The following is a 13,582-nucleotide window of genomic DNA, read 5'->3' on the forward strand; positions in this document are numbered from 1 at the left end:
GTAAAGAGATATTTCGGTGTGCACTTGCAATACCAAAGAAAAGAGGCTAACGGCTAAGTGCTGGAAAATGGGAATGGAATAGTTTGGTGCTGTTTTTCGCCAGGGCAGATTCGATGGGCCAAAGGGCCTTTTTCTGCACTGTAGACCACTATGACTCTATTATCAGACACAATATGACACCAAACCACACATGAGTGGTGGTCAAACAGATAAAAAGCACTTTGAAGGTGGAGAGTGTGTTCAGGTCAGAAACTGTTTAGGGAGGAAATTCCAGAGCTTGGCACCTTAACAGCTGAACACCAGGTTACCAAGACTCGAGTACAACTTTGGATTCCTTAAGTGGCTGGTGGAGTGATGAGAGTTGTACTGGATGGAGAGTGATTACACAGATGGGGAGTAGGTAAGCTGTGGAGGTGTTTGACAAAAGGGATGAGAATCTTAAGCCTGAATTACTTCTCGTCCAGGAGCCACTAAGTGGGCACAGGAGTGGTTGGGGAATGGCATGTGGTGTGCGTTAGGAACCTGCAGTGGTTTCAGAGAGAGAGAGGCAGGGAGGACAGTGTTAGTAATCAAACTCCAGGTTAAGTGGTGGAGAGGTGTTGATAGGGATACAGGGCAGAGACAGAACAGTTTTGCTGGTGGGAATATGTGGCCGTGGTGATACCTCAGTAAGTGAGACATCTCAGGAGATACGGAAGGTAAGAGCAGAAAACTGTGAGGAGAGATTAGTGCTGTCATTTCAGTAAAGCGGCAAATCTGTGAGTTCAGGGTGCGGTCACCCATATCGAAGCTGAGAGAGATCGATCGGTATTGTATCAATAATGAGGATCGAGAGACTGTGGAGAGGCAGAGACATTAAATATTCAAATACCTAAAATAACATTCAACAATATATTGTTTTGACAGTACACACTCAGTGGGCCAATGTGTTGTATTATCCTATGATCTTTCTATACTGATTCAAATGGACTGAGTTCAGCTGTCGGTTCATGAAATGATGGGTTTAAAACTCAGCCCAGGGTTGAAGGTGCTTCTTAAACAGTGACTGGTTTTCTAATGAAAGGATTCATTGTAACTCGACAAGATGTGGGTTGTGATCAGTGTTGTATTGTTAGTGGAGTGTGCTGGTATCAGGGACTGTAGCTCTGTCCAGCCGGCCAGTAATAGTCCTGTCATTGTACAGAGCTCTGATGAGCTGCCAAGTCTGCACATTGTCATTATTGCTGCATTGACTCCAGCAAAGCCTGTCGACCATCTACAAGGCACAAGTCAGGAGTGTGATGGAATACTTCCCATTTGCCTGGATGGATGCAGCTCCAACAGGACAAAGCAGCTCACTTGTTTGGCACTACATTGTCAAGCATCCACTCTCTCCACCACTGATGCTCAGAAGCAACAGTATGTACCATCTACAAGATGCACTGCAGAAATTCACCAAAGATCCTCAGACAGCACCTTCCAAACTCATGACCACTTCCATCTGAAAGGACAAGGGTAGCAGATACATGGGAACACCACCACTTGCAAGCCCCACTCCATCCTGACTTAGAAATATATCACTGTTCCTTCAGTGTCACTGGGTCAAAAGTCCTGGAATTCTCTCCGTAAGGGCATTCTGGGTCAACCCACAGCAAATGGACTACAGTGGTTCTCGAAGGCAGCTCACCATCACCTTCTCAAGGGCAACTAGAGATGGGCAATGAATGCTGGCCCAACCATCAATGCCCATGTCCTGCAAGTGAATTTTTAAGGAAAAATTCCCAACCAGTAGGCCAAACCAAGTTGATTCAGTGACCTCGATCACTGCGTCCGTTGATGTTTGTGGCCTCGGGCACATGTGTTGCAGTGTTTATCCTCCTCACCATTGCTTAACAGTGGGTGAGAGATAATGTACGTAGCCATCACATTCCTAATGTAACTCTCTGCCTTTGAGTGAGCTGTATGGCACCAATTAAGACCCAATAAATTTCCCTTTGTATCACTAATGGGTGTAGGCAGTTGGATTCAGACAGGAATCCAATGAACCATTCGCCATGTTCAATTCTAGCTTCTATTGTATTCAGTCCTAATGACTGCATCAAACGTCATCTGGCAATAAGTGTAGTTTAACTTTTGTGAAAAAGCCTGGCCTGACCTTGTCTTAACACCAGAAGCACCACAGTCAAGATTCCTTGCTAACCATGTCCCCTCTTCACTAGTGTTGGTCTCCTCTCTTCCAGCTGGATGAAGGCACACCTCCGGAACCTGAGGGAAACTTTGTGGACTATCAAACCACGATGGTGAAATATTCCAAGGCGATTGCAGTCACAGCCCAGGAGATGGTGAGTGAGAATTGGGTGTGAGCGTTGATGTCACTCAACATGAATGCTTTCGCTACAAAAAAACTATTGGTGCCAAGCCTCACACAGAACCTGAAATGTAAATGGGTACACCAGACCCGCTCGACACGTGCATAGGCACAGCAAACGCTGCAAGCACACATGCACAAGGACACGCTATGCTGTATACACTAATGTTCACAGGCACACCCCACACATGCCTGTACAGATATACACCAGACACCATGCACATGCATGCATGTGTGCACACATTTATGTAGATACATACACATGTATATACACAAATGTATACATACATGCATGCACAAACATACGTGCCTGTGCATGTAGACACAAACACAAACACAGACACACACAAACACGGGACACACACACACGTGCACAGGCGCTCACTACACCTTATACACCCATGTATACATGCCTACGCCATGCTATATTCACACTTACAGAAGTATAGACACAGCTTATGCATGCATGAGACTTTGCTGCAATGCTTTTAATTGACCCTGTTGGTAATGAAAGCCTGAGTTAAAAATAAAATTCCTCAACTAAGAGTTAATCAGAATCCAGACCATTAACACTTAGCTGTTTGTTTTAATTCATTCATGGGATGTGGGCACTGCTGACTAAGCTAGCATTTATTGTCCATCCCTAATTTTCCAGAGGTCAATTAAGAGTCAATCACGTTGCCATAGATTAAATATTTCTCAGTAATGTCACTCCTTCAAAATCCCAATACCTCTGTGACGTGAGGAACATTTACCCAAAATCTAGCTGGTTCCAGGCCCCTTTTGTGGATCTGTCTGCGTTCTGAGTGAGCTGCTTTCCTTCTAAATGTTCCGGTGCCTGTCGGTTTGCTGATTAACTCCGCCCATTCTGCTATCTCCACAGATGTCCAAATCTGTCACCAGCCCTGAGGAGTTGGGTGGCTTAGCCTCCCAGGTGACCACCGACTATGGCCACCTTGCACATCAAGGACGCCTTGCTACAGCCACAGCCGACACTGAGGAGGTAGGACTTTCTGTCACCAGTGGAATTAACTCACCCTGTGGGCATTGTTGGCAAGGTGACGGTGTATCGCCCATCTCCAGTTGCCTTTAGGAGGATGGTTTGACTCAGTGCTGTCTTTGGAGGGAGATGAAGTCCCAACCTTGTAAATTCACTTGTTTCAATTTCCAACAGCTTCCAGCAACACGGGACGTTTAAAAGCTCTTTTCATGTGTTTCTTTGATAAGGCATTTGTTGCCCATCCTTTCAAAGAGGTGTCAGTGAGCCGCCATCTTGAATGTAGCTGAGTGAGTTGTTGGGCCATTTTGGGGTCAGTTTAGAGACAACTTTGAATCGGTAAGATTTTATGACAATTGTGATTTTGTTATCATTAAACTGTTGAAGCAAGCTTTCTATTCCAGATTAATTTAATCGCTTCTCCCAGCTGCAGTGGTCGGGGAGGCGGGTGGGGGGATGCGGGTGGTGTACCTGACAAATCCAAATCCTTAGTCCAAGGCCTGTGGACAGCTCGTTGAGTCCAATGATTAATATGCTGCCACATCGCTCTGTGTTTCAGCTCAACCTCCCCAGAAAGTCTGAACGGAGGTATGCCTGTACATTTCTCAAGAACTCCTGATTCGGAATCTCCTCTTGGGAATGCGGAGTTCCCTCCTGTTTAACAAACTAGAAGGATCTGAGGGACAATCTCTGTGAGGTTACCATCCCCTTGGAAAATTTGACCCATAGAAAATTTTTAAATATGGATGTTTTAATCGTATTCTTTGAAGGCATGTTTTTAGTCTTCAATTATTGGAAATGGGAGGCAAAGTGGAATATTCCTGGAGTGAAGTATAAGCTGAGGATGGTAGGGTTTACTCTCTACCCAGGACATTGTTGGATTTGTAATGGTGATCCAGCAGTCTCTGTCACTGACACTTGGTGCGTTACTCGCTGCTGAATTCCCACTGTCTCTGTGAGCATTTCGATGTAGTTCCAACCTCCTGCCTTATCTCCATAACCTTGCACGTGGTTTCCATTTAAATAACCCTCCTGTGTGCCACAATCAAATCTGGCTCCCTCACGTTTCCAGGCAGAGCATTCCAGACCCTCACGACCCTGAGTGAAAAAGATGCTTTTTTCTCTCAGTCACATTTGCAAACAGTGTTTGCTATGGCTCTCAATTCTTTTATAAGTGACGACAGTTTCTCCCTATCCACTCTATCCAGACCTCGCATTGTTTTGCAAAGTTCTATCAACTCTGCCCTCAGCCTTGTTATTCCCTAAAAGAATTGGTCTCAACTGCTCTTCGTGGTCAACTATTGGAGACCCATGTTGGGCTGGAAAGACTAAAATCAAAGGTTTGTGGGAAAGCAACAGTTGAGCAAAGGGCCACCTTGAGAGAGGAGATGATTCAGGCACAGTTAGGGTACATTCCCTCAAAGAGGAAAGGTCAGACAAACAAATCCACAGCTCCCTCGTGACGAATGACATCGAAGTTAAGTTGAAGAACAAGTATATTTATGACACGCGCCGGGTGGCAGATACAACTGAGATCCAAACTAAATACAAGGGAAATCAGAAAAAGAAAGAAATAAGAGAAGCCAAGAGGGATTGTGACACAAGATTGGCAGCTGACATAATGGTGAATCCAGGTGTCCTTTTCTGGATTCCCAGATATTATTATACACAAGAGCCAAGCCATACTCAGTCATATGTTTATTTACAGAGTAAAGCATTAGAAGCAATTACCTCTGAACTCAAATTACATCCTGTATCACCCGGTCTCTCTCTGAAAGAGAAGTTTGCTAATAAACCTGTTTGGACGTTTTCATGGCAGAGAGGTCTCAAACCTGGACCTTGTGGCCCAGAGATGGGCGCACTGCTTCGCAAGAATTCCTATGTGTGCCTCAAGTTATTTTAGCCTTTCAGCCTACTCAGACATGATACGTCACAACCTCTGGGATAGGTGGGACCTGAACCCGGATACTCTTCGTGTTAGGGAAACTATTACCCCACCGCTGGATATTTTCTAATCCAGCCTGTTCGGAGATGTTGTCACACACCTCTAGAGCAGACGGGACATGAACTTGCGTCATGTGGTTCAGAGGTAGAGATACTCCCACTGCGCACTAGCTCGCTTCTTGTGCTCTTGAAGTGAAACCTCCATGAATGCCCTGCATCTGCAAATATTCAAACGCTGTTTGCAAGAGTCCAATGCAAGGGTCCTCTTTTGGAACAATGATAGTGTCTCCACCCCTGGACAGGGAGACCTAGGAACAAGTCAACACCTACTGCAAATAACATCACTGAACAGGCTGATTAGAAAAAGCATCAGATGCACTGACCTTGAAGACATTTGGATAAGTACTTGAATAGGAGAGGTTTAGAGGGAGATGGGCCACGAGTGGGACTAGTTTAGTTTGGGATTATGTTCGGTGCGACATAAGGTTGTTTCCTTGTGGCCTGTTTCCGTGCTGTCTGACACTACGCCTCTGACCTCATTGCTTCAGATCCTAGGTTAATAGTTGCTTTCCTCAGCCTTCTCTACCAAGAGCCAGAATGATGTTGGGGAGGGTTCAGTCATGATCTGCACTGTTTTCTCCACAGATTGGATTCCAGATTAAGACCCGTGTGCAGGACCTTGGTCACGGCTGTATATTCCTGGTACAGAAGGCTGGTGCTGTGCAGATCAGTCCCACCGACAGCTTTACAAAGAGAGAGCTCATCGAATGTGCCCGTGCGGTGACTGAGAAGGTGAGGGGGCAGCGGTCTCCCACTTCTAGTTTAGCCCGCATGCGTAACAATGCTGGGAGCTGATGCTTTTCACCTCATGTGTTTTTAAAAACAAAAGCTGTCCAATATAACGTGTTTAGCCAAAGAAACAAAACCTTCACCCAGGCTGATGGGAAAGAAGGTCTCTTCTCCAATGGCCGCAGAAAGAAAGCTAAACGTATTGAACACATTTTGAGATGGGCTGCAATGCATCATTTTGCCCGGTTTTATGCCAATTGCAAAGACATTTTTGTTGGAGACTCTGATCTGCCCTGAAAGAGGCTTGCTGTTCTTCTTACTGTCGTTAGCTATCGATGTCATAAACCCTGAGCCCATTACAACTGCAGAATAGTAAATGATGGCCAGTTAGCAAGCAACATTGGTGTAGGAAGAGGTGATTTAGGCCCACAGTCCTGTTCCATTGAGATTACGCCTTAGTCCCTGACCTTACTTTATAGACCTACCCCTGTCCCATACCTTTGGTTCACAAAACCTACAAATGTAAAATCAACAATGGATCTTCCAAACAATGATATTTGTGAAAGAGAGTTCCAAACTCCTACCCTTCGTGTGGAGGTGTCTTATATCATTTTATTGCTGAAATGTTAAACTCTAACTTTTTATACTATTTCTTCCAACTCCACCCCATTTAGACTACCCAATCAGCAGAAATAGTCCCTCCTCATCAACCCTATCTGTTAGACCATGGGAGCAGGTGTAGGTCATTCAGCCCATCAGATCACGGAGACACAGTGGCCTAGTGGTATTGTCACTGGACTGTTAACCCAGAGACCCGGATAATGTCCTGAGGATCCAGGTTCGAATCCTGCCATGGTAGATGGTGGAATTTAAATTCAATGACTGTCTGGAATTAAGAATCTAATGAAGAGCAGGAATTCATTGGCAATTGTCAGGGAAAACCCAACTGGTTAACTCCAGCCCTTTAGGGAAGGAAACTGCCATCCTTACCTGACCTGGCCTACATGTAACTCCAGAACCACAGCAATGTGGTTGACTCTGAACTGCCCTCAGGGCGATTAGGGATGCGCTGTAAATGCTGCCTAGCCAGCGACACCCTCATCCCATGCATGAATAAAGGAAAAAGTCTGCTCCATCACAACTGATCCAATAGTCCTAAATTCCACCCTAACTGCCTTTTCCTGACAATCCCTTGATTCCCTGAATGACTAAAATTCCCTGTCACTCAGCCTTGAATATACTTGGTGATCCAGCCTCTCCTGCCCTCTGTGATAAAGAATTCCACAGATAAAATGTGTCACATTCCCAGATGTACTAGAGACTCTCTGTAGAAACATCTCCTGCAATGCGTTGCTAGCCCAATAGCTTGTGCAGCCCCACTGCACACTGAGCCCACTCGATGTGGAATCTCTCCTGCGTGAACTCACTGCCAGTGGTGTATTAGAATACTTTACAGGTTGACACATCTGGCTGCTGTTGTGTGTAGGTACCACACACCAGCTTTAATTCAACTTCCAGTTGTCATTAACTCCTTAAATTCTTCCAATCATTTGTCCTTCTGGCATAACACAACTATTTATCAAGCAGCTGTTCACAGAATCCCTACAGTGTGGAAGCAGGCCATTTGGCCCATCGAATCTACATCGACCATCAGACGAGCATCCTACCAGATGCACACCCCTACCCTATTACCTGAATTTCCCATGGTTAACCCACCTAGCCTACACATCCCTGGACACTCTAGGCAGTTTAACATGGCCAGTCCACCTAACCTGCACATCTTTGGACTGTGAGAGGAAACCGGAGTATCCGAAGGAAACCCTCGGGGAGAACGTGCAAACTCCACATGGGCAGTTGCCCGAGGGGGGAAAACAAACCTGGGTGCCCGGGGCTGTGAGACAGCAGTGCTAACCACTGAGCCACCGTGTTAAGACAGTTTGTTTTTGACATGGTTAATCGCCATGTCGTTTTCAATTCCTTTATAACAGTTTGTCCTTTCATGTTGGGAAACAGTTTATTCCAAACAGAGCCATTGCTGAATCTTCAAATCCATGAAGAGTTGTGGAGCGCTAATGTTTGCATTGTTGCATTGCATTGTCAACCCACCTTCCCATCCGTCAAGGTTTTGAACTTAGCACTTCTAGTTCAGAGGCGGTGGCACAACCCACCCATACCACAAAACTCTCCCCCTTTTAAAATCAGCTTGATGTGACACCAAAGCTCAGCTCATTTAATCACAGGAGTTCTGAGGTCAATAGAGCCTAAAAGCAATAACTGTAATCGACTTTATTGACAAACCTGACTGACTAATTAGTAACGAGAGATATGTTGTAGCTCCTCGGCCCAATCTGATTGGTGGAGGGGTGGAAGTTTCTGTGTGGGTGCGATATTCTGAATGGACCTTCTTTCCTGCTCAGGTCTCCCTGGTTCTGTCTGCCCTGCAAGCGGGCAACAAGGGCACACAGGCCTGTATCACTGCAGCCAGCACAGTGTCTGGTATCATCGGAGACCTGGACACCACCATTATGTTCGCCACAGCCGGTACTCTCAACGCGGAGAACGATGAGTCGTTTGCAGACCACAGGTTAGCTTGTTCTGCCACTCTGCGCTGCTAATTGATTCAAGAGTGTGCTTCACAAGTAAAGGCTCCTTTACAGAGGCAGAGGTCAGACAGAGCAGGAGCTGGGAGAATGCTCGAAACACCCGGTCAACGATGTGCGCTTGGCAAAGTTTTAGGAGAAAGGGCAAGAGTTTGCAATGCAGTCAGCTTTGTAGTGACACGACGGGAGAGTCTGGGGTTGAGACACCAGGGGATGCTGACACAGAAAATGTAATAGAGGTTGGAACGAAAGTCGGAGAGTTCCTCGCAGGAGTTGGGGATGTCGTCTTGAAGCCCTACAGGATGTTGCTGAGGCCTGTTCTGGAGAGCTGTGTCCAGTTCCAGTGTCCCTGTTATAGGAAGGACATTGTGAACCTGGACAGGGTTTAGAAGAGATCTGCCAGGATGTTGCTTCGAATGGAGGGTTTGACTCATAAGGAGAGGCTGAAAAGCCTGGGCGTTTTCTCTGGAGTGTAGGATATTGAGAGGTGACCTTACAGAGCTTTATAAAATCATGAGGGGTACAGATTAGGTGAATGGCGGGTGTCTTTTTCCCTAGGCTGGGGGATTTCAAGACAACGGGCATATTTTTAGGGTGAGACGAGAAAGAATGAAAAAAAGACGTGGGGAAATTTTTTTTAAACACAGAGAGTGGTGTGTGTGAAATGAACTTCGAGAGGAAGTGGTGGATATGGATACAGTAACGTTTAAAAGACATTAGGATAAATTCATGAATGAAAAAGTTTGGAGCGATATGGGGTAGGAGCAGGTAGATGGGACTGGTTTGAAACTATGGTCAGCATGGACTTGTTGAACCAAAGGGGCTGTTTCCATGCTGAATGACTCTATGGCTAAGAACCAGGAGGTCTGCTTTGACTCACCATAGTGCAGGCCACTTGGCTCTTGAGCTGTCCCAAGTAGACACTGTTTGTGAGATTTGGAGATTTTTTTTTCGCACGTTCACTATAAATTTTAACCTCACCCAGCCCAGTGGGAACACAGTGGGCCCGAGACCTGCTTAGGACACTGCCTTACTAAGGTCAGGATTAAGTGGGTGAATAAGACATGGATTTCACTCAAATCTTCCGACCCACTGAGTTAAGTTGAAATCAGGCCTTAGACATTTTGATTTGAGCTGAGGCATTGTGTCACTTCTTTGTAAGGGAATAATACCAGGAGTGTGGTACTTAACATAAATTGGCCTTGAATACCAGTGAGAGTGCCAACACCATGATGGAGTACAGACTGAACCTGTCATTGAGTAGGAAAGGGCTGTCTGTACAGGAGGATACCACCAAGTGTAGGAACACAGTGGCATTTGAGGTGTAATAATTGGTGAGGTTTGGGTAGGGTGTTGGTGGTATAGGAAATCACACTCTAATCTTGCTAATGTCACCTCCAGCTTTGCACCTCCCAGCTTCTCTGTGTTTGGTGGTGCATTGCCCCCCTGGTGCCAGGATAAGGGCATCTCACAGAGGGGCCACACGTGAGTCTGCACGACAGCGAGGAGGAATCAGAATCAAAATCCATTTTGAAACCAGATCGAGGGAAATAGAAACAGCTTCCCATTGCTGAAGGATCAGTTCTCAGATGGAGCAGACTCAACTTCGTTTTGGTTCATTGCTGAAAGAACCAGAAGGTGACACAAGGTGGAGATGTTCATGGAAAGAGTGGTTCAGCATTCCAGTGCTCTTCCTGCCCAATATTGAGGTGGTGACATCCATAGGAAATTGGATAAAATACTTGGAGAGAAAAGTCATGTGGAAGAAAGTTGGAGGCTGGTGGCATACAGTGGTAGTTTAGGGACCTAGAAACACACAGGGCCTGTGATTTCTCCCTCTCTCACTCTCATTGTCGCACCTCTTGCTCTGTCTCTTCCCCTTTTCACCCCATCCCCCTCCTCCTCCTCTTTCCCGCTCTCTCCATTCCCCCTGTCCTTCACTCTCTCTCTCTCTCTCTCTCACTCCATCCCTCTCCCCTCCCCACCCCCGTCTCTCCCCCCTCTCTCCCTTGCCCCTCTCTCTGCCCCCTCCCTCTCCTCCTCACTCCCCCCTCTCTATCTCTCCCTCTCCCTGTCTCTCTCATACCCTTCCTGTCTCTTACTCCTCTCTTTCGTACTCCTCTCTCTCAATCTCTGTCCCCCATTACACCCCAGCTCCTCTCTTTCTGCCCCCTCTCTCCCGCTGCCCCTCCCTCTTTCCCTCCCACTCTCCCTCTCACTGTTACTCTCTCACTCTCATTCTCTTCCTCTCTCACTGCCTCTCTGTCTGGCCCTCCTGAATTTAATGACCTTGCTTGACAGTGTGCCGCGGTGTCTGGTTTCTGCTTGAACCCTCATCACCATGGTGGAGCGGCCTGGTTTACTGAACGGCGTCTACTGTCCACAGGGAGAACATCCTGAAAACAGCCAAGGCCCTGGTTGAAGACACCAAGTTCCTGGTGTCCGGGGCTGCCTCAAGCCAGGAGAAGTTGGCACAGGCTGCTCAGTGCTCAGTCAACACCATTACCCAGTTGGCAGAAGTAGTGAAGCAGGGAGCGACCAGCCTCGGCTCCAGTGACCCAGAAACACAGGTACCTCTTGAGTTCCCAAGCGGCGTGATACTGGTGAGACTGGGTGAAGTGGGGGTGGAGGTGCGGTGTAAGCCGGGAATGCCTGTGATTTAAACCCATGTGAGCACAGGGAACATGCTAAATATCCAACAGATACAACAAGGTGAATGTTTACAGTCACTCTCTGCATCTGCTGTTGGTGGCTGGGAAATAGATGCTGGTCCCTTGCATTCACAAAGTCTGTGGGTTGAAGAACAAAAGAACTGGGAGCAGGAGTAGGCCATTCAGCCCCTCGAACTTGCCCCACAATTTCATACAATCTCATTTTTGGCCTCAACTCCACTTTCCTGATTGCTAATTCAAACTCGGTCTACCTCATCCTTAAATTTATTCAGTGTCCCAGCTCTTTTTTGTTTAAAATAAAATAGCAGGATTAGAGTGTCACTGGCTAGGCCAGTATGGCCCATCCCTAATTGCCGAGAGGGGAGTCCAGAGACAGCCACATTGCTGTTGGTCAGGAGTCACATGTCGGCCAGACCAGGTAAGGGTGGCAGTTTCCTTTCCTCAGAGTACAGATTGGGTTTTCCTGACAATTGATAATGGATTCATGACCATCATTAGACTCTTAATTCCAGATTATTTTTTATTGAATTTGCGTCCCCAGACCATTACCTGGGTCTCTGGATAAACAGCCGAGTGATAATTTCACTAGGCCACCCACTCCCAACTTCACTGCATTCTGAGGGCAGTGAATTTCATAGATTCCCTTGATGGAAGTGCTGCAGTGAACCCTACAGTGTGGAAGTAGGCCATTCAGCCCATCCTGTTCACACTGTCCCTCTGAAGAGCATCCTACCCAATTCCCATCAAGTCTACATTTCCCATGGCTAATCCACTTAGACTGCATATCTCTGCATACTACGGGGCCTGTCCATCTAACCTGCACATCTTTGGACTGTGGGACCAAACCAAAACAAACACGGGAAGAATGTGCAGACTCCACACTGGCAGTGGCCCAAGGCCGGAATCGATCCCACGTCCCTGGCGATCTGAGATAGATGTGTTAACGACTGAGTCACCATGCTGCCTTATCTCTGTTTTAAATCTGTCACCCCTAATCCTAAAACAATGACCTCTGAATTACCCTGCAATGGGGAAGCAGAGGAGAGTTGGCCATGGCACAGTTGTTAGAACCTATCCCAGCTCTCCCCTGCCAAGGTCGAAGTTCAGGGGTTCAGCCTCTGCTCCAGAGATGCTGATGGTTCAGTGTGGTTTTATCAGGGTTACAGGGATATGATGCGTATGGGTGGGATGCTATTCACAGGGTTGATGTGGATGTGATGGGCCGAAAGACCTCTTTCCACATGGCAGGGATTCTGTGATAAATTCAGGCAGACCAAGTATAGAACTGGGATCTTTCTGATCATTGGGCCTCAGGCCAGCAGCGGGTGATGTGAGTTTTCAGTGATCCGCTGTTAATCATTGCTCGGTTGACAGAGACAATGTTGTACTGAGGGACAGTCCTGTTGGTCTTTAGGTGGTGCTCATCAATGCCGTGAAGGATGTGGCCAAGGCTTTGACTGACCTTATCAGCGCCACAAAATGTGCAGCTGGCAAACCTGCAGACGATCCATCGATGTACCAGCTGAAGAGTGCAGCTAAGGTACAGGGCAAGGGCATCGTGTAGAAATGGGGAGGGGGAGTCAGGTGGAGCAGGTCAAGTAGGAGTTAGTGGAGGAAGAACTAGGACTTTGAGGTGGGACAGGAATTGGAGGGATGGGAGTTGGGAGGAGTGAGTGTTGGTTTAGGTGGGAATTGGTGGAATGGGATGAGGGTTTGGCACTGTGGGGTGAGGGTTTGGGACTGGAGGGTGGGTGGGGAGTATTAGTGGAATGGAGTTGGTGGTGGGACTGTAGGGTTAGGGGTGGGGTTGGGGTGTGAGCATTAGTGGAGTGGAGTTAATGGTGGGACTATGGAGTTAGAGGGGTGAGTGTTGGTGGGTGTGGCTGTGATTGGGACTGTGAGGTTGGAGGGTGAGTGGTGGGTGGGGCTGGGGTTGGTGGGGCTGGGGTTGGTGGGTTGAGTGTTGGTGATGGGACTGTGGGGTTGGAGGGTGAGTGTTGGTGGGTGGGGTTGGTGATGGGACTGTGGGGTTGGAGGGTGAGTGTTGGTGGGTGGGGTTGGTGATGGGACTGTGGGGTTGGAGGGTGAGTGTTGGTGGGTGGGCTTGGTGATGGGACTGTGGGGTTGGAGGGTGAGTGTTGGTGGGTGGGGTTGGTGATGGGACTGTGGGGTTGGAGGGTGAGTGTTGGTGGGTGGGGTTGGTGATGGGACTGTGGGGTTGGAGAGTGAGTGT

At 47.4% G+C, this 13,582-nt stretch overlaps 1 protein-coding gene across 11 annotated transcripts in view; it reads left to right on the top strand.

Moving 5' to 3' along the window:
* tln2b (talin 2b) overlaps positions 1-13,582 on the top strand; it is a 357,717-nt gene that overhangs the window by 305,324 nt on the left and 38,811 nt on the right. For all 11 annotated transcript variants that reach the window (XM_059640204.1, XM_059640207.1, XM_059640203.1 and 8 more), the window contains 6 exons: positions 2,220-2,321; positions 3,231-3,350; positions 5,934-6,080; positions 8,495-8,661; positions 11,064-11,247; positions 12,764-12,889. In XM_059640204.1, the coding sequence (XP_059496187.1) occupies positions 2,220-2,321; positions 3,231-3,350; positions 5,934-6,080; positions 8,495-8,661; positions 11,064-11,247; positions 12,764-12,889 (846 nt within the window). The remainder of the gene's footprint in view (positions 1-2,219; positions 2,322-3,230; positions 3,351-5,933; positions 6,081-8,494; positions 8,662-11,063; positions 11,248-12,763; positions 12,890-13,582) is intronic.

The sequence above is a fragment of the Stegostoma tigrinum genome, chromosome 36, assembly GCF_030684315.1.
Source record: "Stegostoma tigrinum isolate sSteTig4 chromosome 36, sSteTig4.hap1, whole genome shotgun sequence".
Classification (NCBI taxonomy): Eukaryota; Metazoa; Chordata; class Chondrichthyes; order Orectolobiformes; family Stegostomatidae; genus Stegostoma; species Stegostoma tigrinum.